The sequence below is a fragment of the Staurois parvus genome, unplaced genomic scaffold (assembly GCF_062004578.1).
Source record: "Staurois parvus isolate SC_StPar_1 unplaced genomic scaffold, SC_StPar_1.0 ptg000206l, whole genome shotgun sequence".
NCBI classification, from domain to species: domain Eukaryota; kingdom Metazoa; phylum Chordata; class Amphibia; order Anura; family Ranidae; genus Staurois; species Staurois parvus.
The window spans coordinates 1061975-1083561 of NW_028318002.1; the positions used below are offsets into that span (position 1 = coordinate 1061975).

The 21587-nt window shown below is 40.8% G+C and overlaps 1 protein-coding gene across 3 annotated transcripts in view; it reads right to left on the reverse strand.

Moving 5' to 3' along the window:
- Positions 1 to 4879: 4879 nt before the first annotated feature.
- RABEP1 (rabaptin, RAB GTPase binding effector protein 1) overlaps positions 4880 to 21587 on the reverse strand; it is a 101321-nt gene continuing 84613 nt past the window's right edge. For all 3 annotated transcript variants that reach the window (XM_089678504.1, XM_089678503.1, XM_089678505.1), the window contains 3 exons: positions 13615 to 13713; positions 10545 to 10661; positions 4880 to 8207 (listed from right to left, as the gene is read on the reverse strand). In XM_089678504.1, coding sequence (XP_089534630.1) covers positions 8106 to 8207; positions 10545 to 10661; positions 13615 to 13713 — 318 coding nt within the window. In that variant the 3' untranslated portion in view covers positions 4880 to 8105. The remainder of the gene's footprint in view (positions 8208 to 10544; positions 10662 to 13614; positions 13714 to 21587) is intronic.

Here is a 21587-nt window from a genome sequence, read left to right on the forward strand (position 1 = left end):
TCTGTTAGGTGTCAATTTCTTTATTCTAGGTTGCGTGAACCAGCAGGGCTCATACTGTCATACCCATCTGTATCTTCATTTTGGAAGAGTCTGAAGAGGATTGTTTGCCTGGAAGGCTAGGAGACTGCTCATTGATAGAATAGATAGCCCTTTCACAGGGTGAGTGGAAACACTTCTTTAGCACGTTTTAGCCTCACGTGACACCTGTTAGGTGTCATCATCTTTATCCTTGGTTGCTTGAACAAAGCAGTATTCACACAGTCATGTCCATGCGCCTGGGAAGGCTAGGCAGCTTTTGATTTCCAGAGCATCCAAATCTTCTTTATAAGAGTCTGAAGAGGGCCGTTTTGCCTGGGAAGGTTATGAAACTATGAAGGGTGAATGGAATGAGCTCCTTTGAGTGTATTTTCCACTTGTTTAACCACTTTAGCTCCGCCCCATAGCAGAAATACTGTTACAGGGCGGCAGCTATGTTCAAAATTCCATATAGATACGTGATTTTGCATTTCCGGGTAGGGGACGCTCAAGCCCTACCCGAGCCGCCATTCGCGACTGCAGCTGTCAATCACCAGGTCCCGGACGGTGATTGCCGAGGATCTCCAAAAGGGGGGGGGGGGGGAGGAGGAGAACTGTTAGTAAACAAAACAGTTCTCCCTGTCAGCTCCTGCACTCTGCTTTGCATGGCTGTGCACAGTACAGCCATGAAAAGCAGTGTGCTTACAGTGCAGCACAAACACAGAACATGATATAAAATGGCACTCAGTTAACCCTTTGATCACCCCACATGTTAACCCCTTCATGCCCAGTGCCATTAGTACATTGTCAGTGCTTTTTATTCGCACTGATCACTGTATTGGTGTCACTGGGGATGTCAGTGACACCAAGTTAATTCCCCACCGCAGTCCCGCTATAAGTTGCCGATCACCTACATTGCTAGTAAAAAAAAAAATTTAAAAACCCCTTTTATATATACAACCATTTGTAAACGCTATAGCTTTCAAGTAAACCAATTAATTCACACATATTGGGATATTTTTTTTTAGCCGACATGTAGCAGAATACTTTTTAGCTTAAATTTGATTTTTAATTTTTTTTTCACTGGACATGTTTAATAGCAAAAAGTCAAAAATATTGTTTTCTTTCTCAAGCTCTATTCGTGGGGAAAAAAGGACATACATTTCATTTGGATGCAGTATTGCATGACCGCGCAATTGTCAGTTAAAGTAACACAGCTCCGTAATGCAAAAAATGGCCTGGTCAGGAAGGGGGAGGGGCAAGTGGTTAATGAATGTGATCACCTGTTACGTGTCATCGTCCTTATCTCCGGTTGCACAATGAACAAAGCAAGAGTCATACAGTCATGTTTGTCTGCATCTTATTTTTTGAAGAAGGCTGTTTTGCTTTGGAAAGCTGAGACTGCTCATTGCCAGAATAGATAAGCAGCAAGCAAAGCCCTGTAAAATGATTAACAAAGCAGCTCAAAAAAATGATTCAATGCAGTAGAAAATAGCTTGCATTGTAACAAACCCTAAAAGGGTTAACTACTACTAGAGGAAGGTTGATACTGTAGCTTCTAACCACAGCCCTAAAATCACCAGATGAACCAACCTTGCCCTGTCAGAGAGCAGGACATGATCAAAAAAGGTTTTGTTTTTTTTTTTTGGCTGGGGAACTGGAGAGCAAAAATATAAAACAATGTCCTATACTCCAACAGGCAATAGCTGGCTATAGTAGTCATCCATAGGTGACTCCTGTACTTTCTCTGGGAATGTTGTTCTTTTAAGAGGGCTAGCATAATGGCACAATAGTAATGCAAACATGAGAAGCCACCAATGGGTTAATGCCATGTGTGAATAAAGTATTACTTTGTGCACCTGTTACACAGATTACTACCTGTGGAGTATGATCATGGTATGCACAGTGGATCCAGTGAACAAGGTTCAGCAATACAGCATTCATTTGGATACAAAGCATTTTTTAATTTAGCTCACCCAACCTCCACTGACTGCAAACACTGGCACTGCGCGTGTGTGTGCGCGCGCATAGGGGAGACTCTGCTGTCACCGCTGCCTGCTTCACATGGACCCAGCGTACCCCAGACAAGTCTGTTAGCCATGATAAAAGTCACCCCAGCTGGGCTCACTGGATTATGGGTCATTTAGTCAGTGCACCAGGGACCACGACTAGCTGAAACCTCTCACGCTTGGATGGACGGCCAGTTCTTTAGTCCAGTCAGGTAGAGGAGTACACCTAGGTCCTTCACATAGGAGAAAAAAAAAAAAAGGAACAGAGCAAGCTGGAAGGTGGGCTCAAATTTTTGAGTTAGGTCCTGGAAGCATGGGGGAAAGCAGGGCCCATACCCAGCTCTGCTGCTGTGGAGCCATCAGGAATGATGTTAGCACTGAGAGAATAAAATGGCAGGAAGAAAGAAAATCAGTGTATGCATAACCCTTACAAGGCAGCAGCTGTTGGGTATTGGATGACAGAATTTAGGTGTTTGGAGGCCTGTACCCACAAACTCTGAGGGGTATCCCAAGGGTTGAGAAAAAAATCCCAATAATCTAGCATCCCATGGGCAGAGTGGAAAAGCAGACAGGAGGGGAAAATAACCCCCAGACAGCCTGCTAGAAGCATCAGCGATTTGGATGCAAACGTACAGGAGTCTTTTTAAGTCCAACTATAAAATAGACAAATGGCTGTGTCAGAGGGGACTTTGTGAAAAACCTGACTACTAAAATAGCTTATACCAATACATCTTGTGCAGTGGGGTATGTGTGCCTTCAAGGACATGTGTCCCTAGGTAGGAGTTGGTAAATCCTGAATTCTTTTCCAGAGTGGGAAAGGAGGCAAACACCCACTGCAAAGATAAAAATGGTTAAATGTTATTTTCCTAAGGAGATAGAAACGGAGATAGTCAGAGAAGACAGCTATTAAGAATAACTGTACATCTCCTGTAAAAAGGTTTTTTGACATTTCTTTTCTAAGTTGGGGGATAGTGGACATGGACTACCTCATCATTTCCAGAAAAGGAGGTGAACCTTTAGTTTGAGGAAAGCTGTTTAGCAGCTTTGGTGGGCTTGGAGAAAGAATGTTTGCCACAACCAGAAGGACTCATAGTGGATGATAGTGCCCGAGGGGAGCGACTGAGGTGAAAATTGTACAGTAGGAGATACACAATGCACAGCAAATTGTGGGCTGGATAATAGGGCCTGTTGGTACCTGCCTCAATGTATTTATTGAGGGACTTGCCAAAGAGAAGCTCACCCTCGAAGGACATGTGCAAAAGGCATCTTTTCCACACCAGTTCAGTTGCTCAGGCTTTAAGCTGCACATATACACAGAAATGAAAGACATTCTGGAGATATTATAGATCAGGTTCTCCATGGCATCTACACAGAATATTTAGACCAAAGGAAAAAGTTGTAACTTCTCATAATTTCTGTGGCCCAGGTAGTCATACTTTGGGCTATCGCTAAGGTGACTGTGGCCAGGTGTAGGGCAGGGCCTGCTAGCACAAAGGAAGTTTTTATAAGAATCTCCAAACACCTCTTCACTGATTCTTTAAAAAATGACATCCTTATTAGAGATGGTAGATTTAGCATTTAGCTCAAGAATGGCTGGGGCCACAGAATGGACAATTTTTTAAATAAAATTCTGTATCCATAGGATACAAGGCTTCAATATTTTAGGGAAGGGATACCCTCTATGAGTTTGCCCAGTCATTGTATAAGGATCAACTTGCCTGAACCAGAGTAGGAGGGACTTCCTACAGAAGGCTCTCAAAGAAAATGGGGGCTGTATAGCGCTAGTTGTATTTACCCAAAAACTAGCACTAGGTGTATCAATGAATCCACAGAAACCAACAAACAGAGAGAGGGTAGGAAAGACATTTTCTTAAATAGCAGAAAAAAAAAATAAATATCAGGGTAGAAAGTCTGCATCCTCTTTCAATTGTGCCACAGCAAGTGTGTCAGATAACTCTTTGTTGGGAAGAACTATAATCAGACGGAGGCAAGACAGTAGAACTCTTGCTGTTAATAGCCCATGATTTCAGAAGCAGCAATAGCTTCTGCAATAAGTAAGACATAAGTTAGCTGCTGTGAATTCAGTCTCTCACTATTGAGGTTCCTGCTCCTAAACACCTGTAATCCTCCATTGCTAAGGGAGGGTCTTTCCCTGTGGAGTACTCACAGAATGTATGTGGATTAAAGGGGTTCAGGGTGTCCAATATGAGGGAGCCACAGTAACCCAGGTGCTAATGAAATTTCTAAGGATGGATCCTTTCAAAGCTGGATAACAGGTGGTGTGGCAAATGATCAGCTTGCATTGCGGACAGGAAATTAAGGCCAGAAGTGTGCAGCTAAGTGTGTGGAAAAACGCAGTAAATCGCAGCACACCAGCATTTTTGGTAAAAAAAAAAACCCTCTAAAAACCATAAATGTGAAAAAACACCACTAAACACTAATACAAAAACACTAAAAAAAAAAAAAAAAAAAAACCCATTAAAAACTCACGTTTTTAACATGACATTATACAGCCAACGTTACCAGCGTTATTAAAATGCCCAGTGTGCATGGAGCTTAAGCTAGCATAACTTTTTTAACCCTTTCCCACTCTGAAACGAATAAGACAAGAATGGCTGGAGTTCAGCATCAATTTTCTTTTTTTTTATCCTATGTTAAGGTTGAGTTGCATAGGTATAAATTAACCATTGATTAAAAAAAAAATCACTCACTACCCCCTATGCAAAGTGTACGGGTAAATTGGGTTTTGGATTTTAACAGTTCCTGACATTCATACAAGCTTTCATTTTAACCAACAAAATTGTGTACAACAAATACTAACATTTCAAGGTAAGGAAAAACTATGAGAAAATATATACTGTGTGTCAATATCGGACCTTTATTTTATGTTAGGTAACATGACGTATTGCCTTATCTGTTAATATACCAAATGTAGAATCAAAATCAAGCAATTACCTGGTTTCCCAGTTGCAAATTTCATTCAACCAGACTTGGCATTAACTCCACTAAAAATTAGAGACGGTACAAGAAAAGACACTTCAGCAGCTTTTTAATTGTCAAACACTTTACTTTGAGGACACTTGTGCAGTATTTTTCATTGGGTTATGAAGATACTACTTTATCAGTAGAAACCTGTCAGGGAGACTTGTCAGTGGTCCTTTCCATCTTGTATTTTACAAAGAACTGCATACTTCATTGTACTGTAACCAGGCAAAGGGAATTAAATGTTCTGGTACCTTTTCAGTAATGTTAGGCTGCTGCTGTATTTTGCAGCTCAGCTACTTGCAAGATGCAGTACTTCAGAGATATTCCAACAAGCTGGAAAATCTCTGGTGTATTAACTTATGCTACCATGGTGTCTCTCTCCTCCCCCCCAACCCACCCCACCTCCCAAGTCACCCAAAAGCCACATCAAGCAGTATTTGACCACTCCTTAGACATGCCTTCTGTTAATCTGAAAATCAAGCACCAGTACATACAATTGAAGATAATCTTGTACTATGCACTCCTACAGATACAGAGCATAAAAAGGTATAATACCCATTTTAACTTCTGGATGTGAAAACCTCGCCTTTTTTTTTTTTTTTTTTTAAACTATCCCCCTAGTTGATCTCCAAAGCAATATACTGAGAAATTTGACTTTTGACAATGCCCTGACAATTAGGACCAAAGATGGGGAATATTCTCCCTGAGATCAGAAACAGCCATAAACACATAGTAGGGGATCAAACTCTTTTCTACACTAAGAATTATATTGAGGGGGAAAAGTTCCATTTTAGAACAGCTTAGATTCTGTCAAATGTTTTGTGTTGTAGATGAAAGTATGTTACCAAATTGTACTCTTAATAAAATAAATTGCACGCTGGGTTTCTTGCACAGAAACCAGAGTACACAAAACATTCCAAATAACAAAAAAAATTATGGTAAAAGAAAAAAAAAAAGTTTACAAATTCTGTCCAAAAGAACAGCTGTGTTGATATTCAGTTTACCTAACAAAATCAGCATCTTAAACATTAGCTACTTAGAACATAAGTATTTGGTCCTCAAAAACAAACTGCAAGAACATAATCTTTATGCAGCCCACTGAAAGATTATTCTTTCAACTGTAAAGAAAAGCTAAACGATTTGGGTACTTTAACAGACCATTTAAGGAACGCATAGAAATTGGTTGACCATCTTCTAAATAAGCAGAGCAGGGCAATGATCAGACCTTAGCAGGAGACAAAAAGTTTGAATTGGATCTGCTGATAGTCCCTACAGCTAGATAGCACTAGAGTTACTGGATTTACTAAAGGATATAGGCTGTTAACCTAACAAAGCATATGCTATTTTACAAAGTAAATGTTAGTGAGTCTTTGTTCACTCTGAACACCCAATTATGTGATGGAAAAAAAAAAGAATAAAACAAAAGAACACTAAATTTTTGCTTGCACATAACTGGGTATTCAAAATGAACACAGCTTCAAACTTGATCATTTACATTTAATGTGTAAAATGAACAGTTACTATGCTATGTAAACAACCTCTAGTCCTTCAGTACATGAACACCATTGTTTCTCAATAACTTGACTGCAGTCTGAAGTCTATGACTATCTTTAGCCCACCACACAAGAAAAACCGAATCTGTAGCCAGAATGGATGCAACAACTTGTTCCATCAGTAACTCATCCCTAATTCCCTTCCACAGATTTTATTAGGGAATGCAACATACACTGTATCAATGGAGTACATATGAACTATATACCGAATAAAAGGACTGATCAAGGTTTTCTAAAATCACTATGGTGTGGACATTTTATGGTATTTGATCCCTTGCATAATATGAGCTGCTCAAAACAAATATGTAAACAAATCTAAATGCAAATGCCTTTATGTGCTGAACAGTCCACAGAACTGGAAAATGTGGAATGCAGCTATCAGATTATCAGAGTCATTGAGCAAACTGACCAGATGAAATCTATAAAGGTGACCAAACAGCAGCATATGGGCCCACAATTTGCTACATGTCAAACTGCAGTGGGCCATCTGCAATACATGAACTTTGGTAAAATGACCATGCAGAATAAATCAAGATGATGTCTGGTAAGTATTTACTATATATATGTTCTACAAAAACAAATATGGACATGCCATTGAGAGAACTGCTGCTGCCTATACATGCTGCAATTTACAGAATTAAAATATTACTGCACAATTAAACAGATGACATCACTACTTGATTTCCTTTGCTTAAATGCTTTTACACAGAGTGAATGGCAAAGAGTATTGCTAATATTCTGTGCTTAAGGATCTCATATTCAACAATAAATATGGTGGGATTCACTGCAATTCATTGTTAAACTGCAAAACTGGGATTTAAGTGCCTGGTTCCAGTCAATGGACTCTACAGACTGATTAACCAATTACATGTTTCCTTATACTCTATGATATGCTGGAATTGTATGCTGCCGAAACAAAAAAATATTAGTGTAGAATAAACCGTGTCTACTGCCTTTCACTATGCTGCTTTTGGGACATACTTAGAAATAGAAATCCCCAAATTCCCATTACAAGTCCTTTCAATAACAGAGCAGAATTATTGCACCGAAAGAGTGTTATGTCATTCACCACCAGAGTTTCATTTGTAAACATAACCTGCCTTGCCAAAGACACAGCGGGCCATCACTACACTTACAAAAAACAGGTTACGAGCCAAACTGGACGGGTTAAGAAGAAGGCTGTTGCCAGCAGCTATCATGCTGTTGCGTATGCTTAGTATACTTACAAAGCATTTTATTTTGTTTTTACGTTCCCAAAAATAAGATGAGAGACAAAACAACAGACTTTTATTAATGGAGAGACAGCTCTGTTTAGTCAGACAAAGCGACTTGTTTCATTAGTGTTCCCACTGGAAAGGTTCCTTGCCTCCTTGCTCTCAAGACTCCAACCTGCATTGATTTATTCCCTTATACAGTGCTCTCATTTCACATACCACATCCCCTCATCTGGGATAAGAGTTAAATAATAATTAATGTTACTAGAAAGATGAGTTTTAAAAATAAAAACTCAGTTGCAGCTTCAGATCCTTGTGATACGGAGAGGTCATGTTTCAGGAAGCTGATTAATGTCTGTCAGTTTTGTGTCATTCAGAATAGCTCGAATGGCATCCAAGGACTCAGTCTGCCGAATACGCTCCAGCTGCACCTGAAAGGAAACAGCGACCAAACGAAATGGTTAATGCGACAATCTAGAGGAAAAAAGGGTATATGTTAAAAGGAAACTGGACATGTCACAACAAGAAAGAAGTCTGTGCTAGTTATATGGGCTAACATAAAGGGTCTGTGTTTACAGGCTGTGCTCTTGTGTTGATGGTATCAGTTGTTCCTGAGATCGTTCAGAAATTGACACACACAAAAGCCCATCAGTGTAGGCCCTAAAACTCAGTAAGTGACTACATTTAAAAGTGAAACGGTGCCTGTGACCAGAGGGTCCACCACTGCATAGCACTGCTGAGAAAATTAGAAGGGAAAAACCTATACTATACTCACAGCACACCTAATGGAAACATGAACAAGGAGACACACAGGGGGGCTGCCATTGTTGGCAATCTTCTGGAAATTCTAGCTGCATGGACGTTTTTGGCTTTAGTATTTATTGAGAAACTGACAAAAAAAAAAATGCAAAAGTCCATAACTCTACATGTGTTCATTTCTTCTAGGTCTGTAACTTAATGGACTAAAACCATTGGATCAATACAACTTGCAATTGCAGAAGGGGAAGGTCAGCAATGATTGCGACTATATTTGCAAAGTGGAAGTCTTCTTTAACCAACTGCCTACTGAGCACTTTCACCCCCTTTCTGCTCAGGCCAATTTTCAACTTTCAGCGCTGTTGCACTTTGAATGACAATTGCGCGGTTATGCAACACTGTACCCATATTAAATTTTTATCTTTATTTTGAGACAGATAGAGCTTTCTTTTGGTGGTATTTAACCACTTGCCTACCGGGCACCCATACCCCTTTCTTTACCAGGCCAATTTTCAGCTTTCAGCGCTGTCGCACTTTGATTGACAACTGCGCGGTCATGCAAGATTGTACCCATATGAAATTTTTATAATTTTTTTCTCACAAAAAGAGCTTTCTTTTGGTGGTATTTAATAGCCGCTGGGCACTTTAATTTTTGCGCTATAAACAAAAGAAGTGCAAAACATTTGAAAAAAAAAAAATGTTTCTTTGTTTCTATTATAAAATTTTTCAAACAGGTAATTTTTCTCCTTCACTGATGTGCGTTGATGAGGCAGCACTGATGGGCACTGAAAGGCAGCATTGCAGGGCACTGATAGGCAGCACTAATGAGGTGGCATGGATAGGCAGCACTAATGAGGTGTCACGGATAGGCGGCACTGATGATGGGTACTGATAGACAGCACTGATAGGTGGCACTGACTGGCATCACTGCTAGGCATTGACTGGCGCAACTGCTGGGCACTGACTGGCAGAACCGCTGGGCACTGACTGGCAACACTGCATTGATGGGCACTGGTGGGCACAGGTGGGTGGCACTGCTGGGCACCGATCATCAGGGCACTGATCATCAGTGCCCTGATGATCGGTGCCGATCCCTGCTTTGACAACTACCGGTTCTCGGCAGTACTTTCCTCGCGCTCTGACAGCGTGAGGAAAGTGCAGCCGAGAACCGGCAATTGCATTTCCCGGAGATCAGTGTGTCATTGGACACGGCTGATCACATGGTAAAAGGCCGCTGTGATTGGCCTTTTACCACATCGCATGATCAGCTGTGTCCGTAGGACACAGCGATCACGGAGATCACTGGGGGCGCGCAGGAGAGCGCGTTCTGGGAGGACGTCATAGGACGCCCTCCCAGAACTGGCCGTCCACAGTGTAGCTGTCATTCGGCTACCTGCGGTTGGCAAGTAGTTAATTACTACTGGGTTTTTTTATTTTTTGATAAACAAATCAAAAACTGAAAATTTAGAAGAAAAAAAAAGGTTTCTGTTACAAAATTTTGCAAAAGGAGTCATTTTTCTCCTTCACTGATGTGCGCTAATGGGGCTGCTGTGATGGGTATTGACAGGCATCACTAGTGGGCATTCACAGACATTACTGATGGGCACTGAAAGGCAGTACTCATATGGCACTGATAGGCGGCACTGATATGTGGCATTGATGTGCACTGATGGGGCTACACGGATCATCAGGGCACTGATAATCAGTGCCCTGATGATCAGTGTAGATGTCCCCTCTGAGGAATGCCGATTACCGGTTCTCCTCTCAAGCTGTCAGCGTGACAACTTGTGAGGAGAGAAATGCTGATAAGAGGCATTTCCTTATTTACATGTGATCAGCTGTAGGATCACAGCGTCAGGAGGGGGACGGTTACTCTTTTCAACATTTGTCAAGGATTTTTAGTTGGATTGAGGTCTGACCTTTGACTGGATGATGATATGACTTTCACTTTAGCAGCTTTTAGTAGTCTATAAAAAAAATAAACCACATTTTATTGTAGATGTTTGATTCACCTGCAACGTTTGGGATAACTTCACAAAATCTCTCTGCACTTGCTCACTGACATCCAATTCTGTCTGCAGCCTCTGTGCCTTGTTCTTTTCTTCAAATAAAAGCTGTTCCAGGCTAGTCTGAAAATAGAGCTATAGTGTTAGTATTCACAAATACGTCTAGCATTACAGCCAAACAGCTGTTTCAGATCAATTTTCCTGCCAACGCAATAACAAAAGTACAGGATTTGCAAAATAACAGCGAAGAAAAGTGCAAAAAAGAAAGCAGCATACATTTAGCAAGGCATTAAAAAGGTAACAGTGGTTAACTATTAGGACAAAGTTCTTTACAATAACTAACTATATGGCCCTGCCTACACATCTTGCGCATATCAGACAGAAAAAGGTACCAGTATCAAGCAGCTATGTATAAAGTACTTGTGCAGAATATATATATATATATAAAAAAAAAAACACTCTCCAGTGCTCTAGTTCATTCCAGGAACAAAAGTGCACTATGACTATATCCATAAGATGGCGCTGCTCACTTGGTAGCACAATGCTGGTGTTAGTCTGGACTTCTATCATCTAAAATGTATGTCGGGATGCCCAGTATGTACAACAAAAAAAGATTATACGATCAGTAAATTACACGACCATAATCACGTATAACAGTTCATGTGCCACAATCCCTCTTTTCCAGACAAACTGAACAGGCTAGTCCATTACGTGAGATTAGTACAAATAAGAGTGCAAGCAAAGCACAGATAGGAAGACCCACACTTCAGAAGTAGCTGATAAAGACCACACATAAGGTGGAGTACAGACAGCAAGTCCCTTTGCAGCAAACAGCAATCATGCAAAGTGGCAAGCTAGTCAAAGCATTCATAGGCCAGGAAAACTTTAGGAGTGTGGCATCCAGCGGGGTCAGATCATGGGTTCCTGATCCCTGATGACATCAATTGCTACAAAACGAGTCAGTTGGAGCATACAATCTGACGTCATTAGTGACACCCTGGGGCGTGGCCTGAACACGTTAACGTTCCCATGCACATCAGCTATGTCAATTCATGCTGTACCATTGCCCCCTTGTTATACTGAGGAATGCTGTTTATATTAACTTAAAATTTGAGTGCTTTTAAAATTTTTATAAAACACATTTGCCCTATGATATTATACTATTGCAGTGTTTTTGGATTTATATGTGGGTACTACTGAGTGTGTGCTATACATCAACTGAAGAAGCCAGTCGAACCTTCCTGGATGGGCTATGTACGCATGCTTACCATGACCATTCTATATTTGGGGGTCATGGAGGTCCAAGAGTTTTTCCTTAATCCCTTCGTGCTGGCGCCTCCCGGCCCTTTAAGGGTTTCAGAAGTCAGGAGGCGGGGCGAGGTTTAGGGTCATGTGACACGCCATCACATGATTGGGAAAGGTCCCGATCGAAAGAGGAGAGCGGGACCTTTCCGTGAGTACCGGACATGTGTGCTGGGAGTGCGCAGGGCGCACTCTCAGCACGTCTTTTTTTAATAGAACGCAAATGTGTGGCCGGCGTGAAGAGGTTAAAGGCACAGTGGATTTGAAAATAGAGAATGCAGTGCTAGTGTTAGAGCACATAGGATTAAGAGACTTTATGTAACGTTCCTTCATAGGGGACTGGACTTTCACTTGATATGAACGTTATTTTTTCACTTTGATTAGCACATTTCATTGTGGAATGTTTTAATAGTTTTTGATCCATATAAATTATTTGATCACTCTCACATATATAAAGTTTGTTAAGAAATGACAAATATAGGTATATCTAAGCACTGTTGGTTTGGGGATTTAGCAGTACCTTTATTTTGAGAGCATGTAAATGTTCTACACCTATTATTCAGTTATAATACATTATTCAACTTTAGTCAAAGCTGCACAGTTTGCTTTGTTTTTTTATCTACAGAGGCCCCTTATCTGCATGGTAGTATGCATTCAAACAGTATTTTGTCCAGAGCTTGTGCGAAAGCCAGGCTGTTTCTGAATTTCTGGTTTGCTCCCACAAACAGGATAAATGGATACTATCCAAATGGTAAAGTTATTTTTTGTTTTTCTTGCTTATTATTTTTTGGCAAATAGCTAATATTTCTGTGTGTCATTTTCATTCTTGTCTCTTGTATTTTTACGTCTGTACATACTTCTATGCACTGCCGGCCTAGGGATAATAAATATAATTCATAAATTGGCCTTAAGCATACAATTCACATCTAGAAGGACCGTCATATTATTGGTACCTGTACATGGTTGTAAATTCACTGGTAATTTAATCTGTGTGAGATTGTAACTGTCCTGAATCATGCATATGTGTGTATGGCGGGAAAAGTGTGTGTAAGGACTGATACATTTATGGCCGGATTAAGACTTTTGTACAGGGTTTGTCTCACATGACTCCCGTTGAATGCATTTCCGTGAGATTTGAAGCATCAGGGAGATTCCTCTTTCCACTGTCAATTATAAGGTTGTGTTCCTTGTTGTCACCACCTCTACAGGGCGAATATCTGAGCATATGGTTTTATCCTCAGAGCCCATTCTGGTCTTGCACAGGGACAAGGTGGTGCTGCTAAGGGCAAGCGAAGGGCCGCATCCAACCCTTGGGCTGTAGTTTGGAGACCACTGTGCTAGATAAATGCCCATTCCTTTTCTGTCTTGTCTTGAAAGCTTTGTGATAACCTTATGATGAGGGGAAGCTACAAGAAATTTGTCAGATCTGCTCTAATTTTAAGGACAATGAATCTCTAAGTAAGGACTATTGAATAAAAGGACCTATTGGATGCTGTATAGTGTGGTTTTTTTGTCATATTTGTTATAGAACACTATAAAAATGTAAAAGAAATTCAATATATAGTCAAGTTTGGTTCTGGAATGAAGTTTGGCTTGGGTATTAATGGGGCCTAGCATGTAATGCCAAAGCCAGAACAGCTGCCCCTAACAGCCAGTTTTACAGTATAGAAAGTTGGTTGGGGTCAAGAAGCCATATTTGTGTATTTTCCTGAAACACATTTTAATAATTTTTTGTGGTTACACATTTTGATTCACAAATATATGCTGCCCTTACCTTGCTGGATGTCTCTTTTCTAAGTTGGTCCTCCAAGGAATTTCTGAATTCTTGAATATTCTGCAGTTCTTTTGTCTTTTCTTGTAAGGTAGACTCTAGCTGCATTGGCAGAAATAACAGCTTTTACACCTCTGTGATACGACTATGCCCACAAGTGTATGGTTCAACAGCACTGAACAAAATAGGCCATGACTGGGCTTATGCAGGAATATGAACACTCTGATGAACTACAACTGAGCAAATTACTTACTAACGTTTCCCCCTTAACGCATCCTGTCCCTTTAAGAGGTTTCTGACGCCAGGGCGGCGGGGTGAGTTTAGGGTCATGTGAACACTGCGATTGGCTGTCACATGATCGGAAAGGTCCAGATCGCAAGTAGTGATCGGGACCTTTCCATGAAGCGCCGGCAACATGCCGGGAAAGCGCAGGGCGCACGCTCTTTGCACAAGTTTGTTTACTTTTGGTATGAAAATATGCGGCCGCTCAGCATCAAGGCCCAGCCACCAAAAGGCCACATATTTGCATACCGTCAGTACCAACAGGTTAAAGAGGAACTGCAGGTAGCAGTATTGTATGTTTTACAATAAACCTATATCTCTTCCTCTCTAAGGCCCATATCACACTAGGGATTTTGCTGCTGGCAGCATCTCAGCAGCGACAGCATCACTAATAGTCCACTCACCTGCTCCTATGGCATGGTACCTCTTTCCACTTACTGTTCCGTTCTGCTGAATAAGTCGGACTTTGATGGTACAGAGGACACAACACTTATATTAAAAGTTTACAAAACTTTTCTAAACAAACGTTCTTCAAAATCCAAAGAGGATCAAACAGATCTTAAACACATTGTAGTCTACCTTACATCAAATACTGCTCTAACAGAAAAATCTGCACGCTATGATCCACAATCTAGACCTATATTATTTGATTTACAAAATATGTGAACAATAACATGGTCTTGTGGTGGTGGGTCCTCTTAAGTCAATGTATTTCAAGTCAATGCTTCTTCAGGACAAAATAAGGACTAAGCGATGAGATAACATTTACTAAATACAGAAAAAGACTATTAACCACTTGCCCTCCTGAGGATTTACCCCCCCCTTCCTGACAAGGCCATTTTTTGCATTACGGCGCTGCATTCCTTTAACTGACAACTGCACGATCATGCAACGCTGCACCTAAATTAAATTTCCGTCCCTTTTTTCCCACAAATTGAGCTTTCTTTCGGTGGTATTTGAGCGCCTGTGCGTTTATTTTTGCGCTATAAATAAAAAGACCGACAATTTTGAGGAAAAAAAAAATATTTTTTACTTTTTGCTAATAAACATGACCAGTAAAAAATTTTACAAAAATCAAATTTCATCATAAATTTAGGCCAAATTGTGTTCTGCTACATGTCTTTGCTAAGAAAAAATCCCAATATGTGTAAAATAATTGGTTTACATGAAAGTTATAGCATTTACAAAATGGTGGTATAGATACTGGAATTTTTAATTTTTTACTAATAATGTCAGTGAGCAGCAACTTATAGTGGGACTGCAGTGGGCATTCAGACACTGTGGGGGAACTGACTTGGTGTCACTGACATCCACAATGACACCAATGCAGTGATCAGTGCTAAAAAAAAACAAAAAAAAACACTGACATTGTACTAATGGCACTGGGCAGGAAGGGGTTAACATGAGGGGCAATCAAAGGGTTGTGTGCTGGGAGTGTTTTACTGTGGAGGTAGTGTGTTGGTGCTTCACTGTAAGCACACTTCTCTGGATGGCTGTGCTGTGCACAGCCATCCAAAGCAGTGTGCCTGAGCCGACAGAGAGAACTGTTAGTAAACAAAGCAGCCCTCCTCCCCATCGGAGATCCTCTGTAAATCACTGGGCGCCAGGGGGGTAATCACTGGCAAGGACCCGGTGATTGATAGCTGCGGCCGCCCCCTACCCAGAAATGCAAAATCACGTATATATACACACGTGATTTTGCACACCCTGCCGCCCTGTAGCAGTATATCTATATATGCTACAGGGTGGCAGGGAAGTGGTTAAAACATGTTTACAATCAAAGTTATTAAATAGATCATATTTAGTGCAAATTGTAATCAACTATGATGAAGTGCCATTAGTCCTCTGTTTCACTGTCTTCACTGCCCAAGTTTCCTCCACAAGGATGGCTCCTGATCAGCCACTGCAGCCACATTTAAAAGGTACAAACATGTTACATGTATTGGCACGTTTGCATTTTCCCTAAATGTGAATATTTAATTATAATTTGCACTAAACATGATCCATTTAATAATTTTGAAATATGTATTAATAGACTCTCTTTTCTGTGTTTAGTAAATGTTGTTACCTCGTTGCTTGGTCCTCAGTTGTCCTGAAGAAGCTATATGAGAAACTTGTTTACTTAAGAGGATTCATCACCACAAGGCAATGTCAGTGTTCACATAACTTGGTAACGGAAAGAAAAATAGGCCTATATTGTGGATGATAGCTAGCAGTTATTTCAGTTAGTAAAAGGAGTAATCAACATAAGGTAGCCTACGATGATTTTAGGATGAATTTGACCCACTTTGGATGTTAAAAGAATGATTGTTTGGAAAAAAGTTTTGTTAAAATCGTTTAATATAAGTGTGGCCTCATTTGTACCAGTAAAGTCAGACTTACTCTCTAATTGATTTATATGACGTAATGGATATGGTACTAATGTGGTCTTTTCATTTACCTATATGTTACATTGCACCTTAAAATCTTTAAAAAAAAACTTTTTTTACTCTTGAAAAAAAAAAAAAGTGGCGGGACAAAGTCAGCAGCCACCTGATCTCCACTTACAGTCAGGTCCATAAATATTGGGACATCGACACAATTCTAACATTTTTGGCTCTATACACCACCACAATGGATTTGAAATGAAACGACCAAGATGTGCTTTAACTGCTGACTGTCAGCTTTAATTTGAGGGTATCTGCATCCAAATCAGGTGAACGTTGTAGGAATTACAACAGTTTGCATATGTGCCTCCCACTTGTTAAGGGACCAAAAGTAATGGGACAGAATAATCATCATAAATCAAACTTTCACTTTTTAATACTTGGTTGCAAATCCTTTGCAGTCAATTACAGCCTGAAGTCTGGAACGCATAGACATCACCAGACGCTGGGTTTCATCCCTGGTGATGCTCTGCCAGGCCTCTACTGCAACTGTCTTCAGTTCCTGCTTGTTCTTGGGGCATTTTCCCTTCAGTTTTGTCTTCAGCAAGTGAAATGCATGCTCAATCGGATTCAGGTCAGGTGATTGACTTGGCCATTGCATAACATTCCACTTCTTTCCCTTAAAAAAACTCTTTGGTTGCTTTTGCAGTATGCTTTGGGTCATTGTCCATCTGCACTGTGAAGCGGCGTCCAATGAGTTCTGAAGCATTTGGCTGAATATGAGCAGATAATATTGCCCGAAACACTTCAGAATTCATCCTGCTGCTTTTGTCAGCAGTCACATCATCAATAAATACAAAAGAACCAGTTCCATTGGCAGCCATACATGCCCACGCCATGACACTACCACCACCATGCTTCACTGATGAGGTGGTATGCTTAGGATCATGAGCAGTTCCTTTCCTTCTCCATACTCTTCTCTTCCCATCACTCTGGTACAAGTTGATCTTGGTCTCATCTGTCCATAGGATGTTGTTCCAGAACTGTGAAGGCTTTTTTAGATGTCGTTTAGTAAACTCTAATCTGGCCTTCCTGTTTTTGAGGCTCACCAATAGTTTACATCTTGTGGTGAACCCTCTGTATTCACTCTGGTGAAGTCTTCTCTTGATTGTTGACTTTGACACACATACACCTACCTCCTGGAGAGTGTTCTTGATCTGGCCAACTGTTGTGAAGGGTGTTTTCTTCACCAGGGAAAGAATTCTTCGGTCATCCACCACAGTTGTTTTCCGTGGTCTTCTGGGTCTTTTGGTGCTGCTGAGCTCACTGGTGCGTTCCTTCTTTTTAAGAATTTTCCAAACAGTTGTTTTGGCCACACCTAATGTTTTTGCTATCTCTCTGATGGGTTTGTTTTGTTTTTCAGCCTAATGATGGCTTGCTTCACTGATAGTGACAGCTCTTTGGATCTCATCTTGAGAGTTGACAGCAACAGATTCCAAATGCAAATAGCACACTTGAAATGAACTCTGGACCTTTTATCTGCTCATTGTAATTGGGATAATGAGGGAATAACACACACCTGGCCATGGAACAGCTGAGAAGGCAATTGTCCCATTACTTTTGGCCCCTTAACAAGTGGGAGGCACATATGCAAACTGTTGTAATTCCTACACCGTTCACCTGATTTGGATGTAAATACCCTCAAATTAAAACAGTCTGCAGTAAAAGCACATCTTGTTCGTTTCATTTCAAATCCATTGTGGTGGTGTATAGAGCCAAAAATGTTAGAATTGTGTCGATGTCCCAATATTTATGGACCTGGCTGTATTTTTTTAGACTAGCAAGATAAAGTCTGGAAAAAAGTGTTGTGGCAAGCAAGGGTTAAAGAAATTGCTTCCAAGCAAAGCCTAACATTTTAAAAGAACTCAACTTGTCTGCTTCTTTACAAGCTTGTCCTTCCTAAATGAGTGAATGCATCTCTGCCATGGGTTTCCTGTTCTTGGGTGGTTCCAATGCCTTGCATGGTCCCTGTGAAGCCACCATTTCATGCACACTCCCAGGAAAAAGTTCAAGCTGAAACTAGGATGTTGCCTGCGCTGACACAAAAGCAGCCAGAGTGGAATGAATTTGGCACGTACGTGGCACATGAAATTATGGGAGTTGTAGTCCTGGGAAGGGGGATAAGGTGATGTTCTGTGCCGTAGTGAGTGCACGCTCCCCAGCTGGAAGTTCAGGAAGAAGCAGAGAGCAAGCTAGAGTGGACAGTTCTAAAGAAGCCAAGTTAAAAGTGTTTCTGGACATTTTATGTCCTATGCTCAACTGGCATTAACAAATGTAATTAGGATAAAACCAGTGCGGTGTTGGCATAACTTCAGTGGACAGAAAGTCTTTGACAGGTCTTCGTTAATCCCTTGATAAAGCAAGACACTGGCCGATCGACTCCAGGAAGAGAAGCCCATTTTGTTGAAAAATCCTTTACAAGAGGGGATTGAGCACTTAGAACCATTTAGAAGGAGGCATTGTCTGGGTGTTTTCAATCTTTGTAATTAAAGTCATGGAATAAGGATGTGTAAAGACAACTTGGGAGGATGTTAATGTGTATGAGAACCAAGGCAAGAGTTTGGTAGGTGAAGTAACAGTGGAGGCCTCTCACTGAAACTGAACACACAACCTTGTTTAGAAAAGTAACAGTTTCCTTCTGTTTAGGTGAAATGACAGTTGACTAAAATTCAGCTGGTGGGGTTTCATCCTCCTCTAGTGAGGACCGTCCACACCTGACAACAAGTTCTCTGTTAGGTATCTCTGAGTTGAAATACGCTGGGAAATGCAACAGTGGGTATTTTAGTACCTTGCAATCAGCAGGAGAAACAACTTTCACTTACAAATAAAAAAAAACCTCATAACCTCATAAATAATACTTCTGATGTAAGAAACAGAAATTAACTCATGAGGAGAAAGGGGAGATATCAAAAATAGCTACTGGCGCAGGCAATTCCAACCTAAGATATGTAAGAAATACAATAGGCCCAGTTATTTCCTGTGCCAAGTTCACCTTTGCAAATAAGGTCTTCACTGGAGGATTTGTTCTCAACCGCAGCCCTTCCATTTGGTGCTAGAAATGTTGCAAACGACTAAAAAGGTGTATAAAAAGGAACTACCCAAACACCCCAGAAGTACTCACAGACCCAAGGATGGATTTGGTGTGTCAGGGGGTGAATCAGCAACAACAGCTCTGTGATCACTTGTCACTACAGGCAGCTAAAAAAACAACAGTATTGGGTTCAATTGCCAAAAGCTGTGCTATGGAAAAAAAAAAAAAGGCATGAGGTGAGGGCTGACTGAGAAGAAACTGCTTCAATTAAAAAAGAATCAAAAAGAAAGAAATGACTGGTGCAAGAGGAGAAGGAGAAAGAAACTTTCAGAAGTACAATTAACAATTCAGTACTGTTCGTGATACTTTTTTTATTTGCACTGACATACAATTTTGAGGACAAGCTTTCGGGGAGTGTCCCCTTCTTCAAGGTCCAAGCAGTACTGAATTGTTTCTGTCGCAAGTGCACTAATACGGCTACAATCACCTCAAGCAGAAGTACAATTAGAAACCACAAAGCAGAGTGTGCATACTCCCAAAAAGCTAAATACCAGCCTGTAGGAGAAGTAGCAGGAAGTTTGAACTGGTGGTATGGGCCAAACATTGGCCACAAAAAAAAAAAAAACCCCACAACAATAAAAAGGAAAAAAGGCCCCACAGACCACAAACGATTATGTACAATATAAGTACATAAAGCAAATATACAACCATAGAAAAGGGAAATATAGAGCACTGTACATCTGTCCAGGAAGTATAAAACAGCCACTATAGAAGCTTCACACAAAGCTGGCTAACCAATCACAACAGTGAGACGAGGACAGGTGAACTGCCGTAAGCTCTGGTCCCGATAGCTCTGCAGGGGGTCCCCAAAAAACTGCCCTGACATGAATAGCAGGGTCCTGTACAAACTGGAACACAAACAGGTTGTCACTGCAAACATGCAGGACCATCGTGGACAGGACACAAATATATTTAATGCACTTGCAAAATCTGCACTCCTGGGATGACTGGAAAGACTTCCAGGATTTCAGAATCTGGCCAGAATCTACTAGTAGCTGTCCATAGTAGAAAAGTCTTTCAAATGAACAGAAAATAGCTGAGATAAAGAAAAAATGCCCACTCTATTGAGAATGCTAAGCAGAACCTGGCAGGTGAGGTGGGGGGAATTATAGGTGGTATAGTCTCTAGGGCAGCCTTTCTCAACCAGGTTGCCCAAGCACCCTGGGGTGCCTTGAGATTTCTTCAGGGGTGCCTTGACAAAATGTCTAAAAAGTGCCAAAAACTTGAATACAAGCCAGCAGGTGGGACAACCCTGCCTATTAGTTACACAAAGCCAAGGGTTTTCATTGTGCACCATTAGGACCTTCTAGCCGCCGCCGTCCCGACAAACAATGACATCTTCAGTCGATAAGGAGGATGTCAGAAGCCTCTACAGCATCCTAGTACGACACCCCTTCATCAGAGCTGCGGTCACATTAGCCCAGCGATGGAGAAATCTCAGGGAGAAGGGAAACACTGGAATGCTAGTCAGTACCAGTGTGCAAAAGTGTATTTTCTTTGGAAGAATAAATCGCCTCTAATGTTGGGTGTCGTACATGTGTGGATTTTTATGCATTATATAAAACTATTAGAATCGTTTTTTCACATTTTAGAATGGAGTGCCTCAATACTGTCCATAATTTTAAAGGGTGCCTTGACTGAGCAAAGGTTGAAAAACACTGCTGTAGGGAAATGGCCTTCAATTTTCTACATGCCTACTGTCTATTTCTCATAAACCTTGATTGCTTAATATAAAAGCTGTGCCCCTCAATGGATAATAGAGAAATAAAAAATTCAACTTGACTTATAAGGGCAGGAACCATAGAAGCCTATTACAGTTTTTTTTGGTTCCTTATCCATAAGCATGCACTGTGGAAATCTGCAATAGAAACTATTCCCTGAGGGGCATTTCACACTAAATGCATTTCAGTTGCTTTTTTTCTGCATCCAAAATGCACAGAAAGTAGGTTATATGGTTGTGAATGTCGCAGTTCACATCAGTGCTTGCAGTTCCCGTGCATTCTGGATGCAGGAAAAAAAAGTAGAACAGGCTGTATTTTTTCTGCACAGAACTGTACTGGAACACGTTAAAACACTGGAATGCACATGTCCCTATTTAGGGTTACCTCATACTAGATGCGGTTCATTGTGTTTTTTTTCTGCATCAAAAATGCATGCAATGTTTTCCATGTATTCCA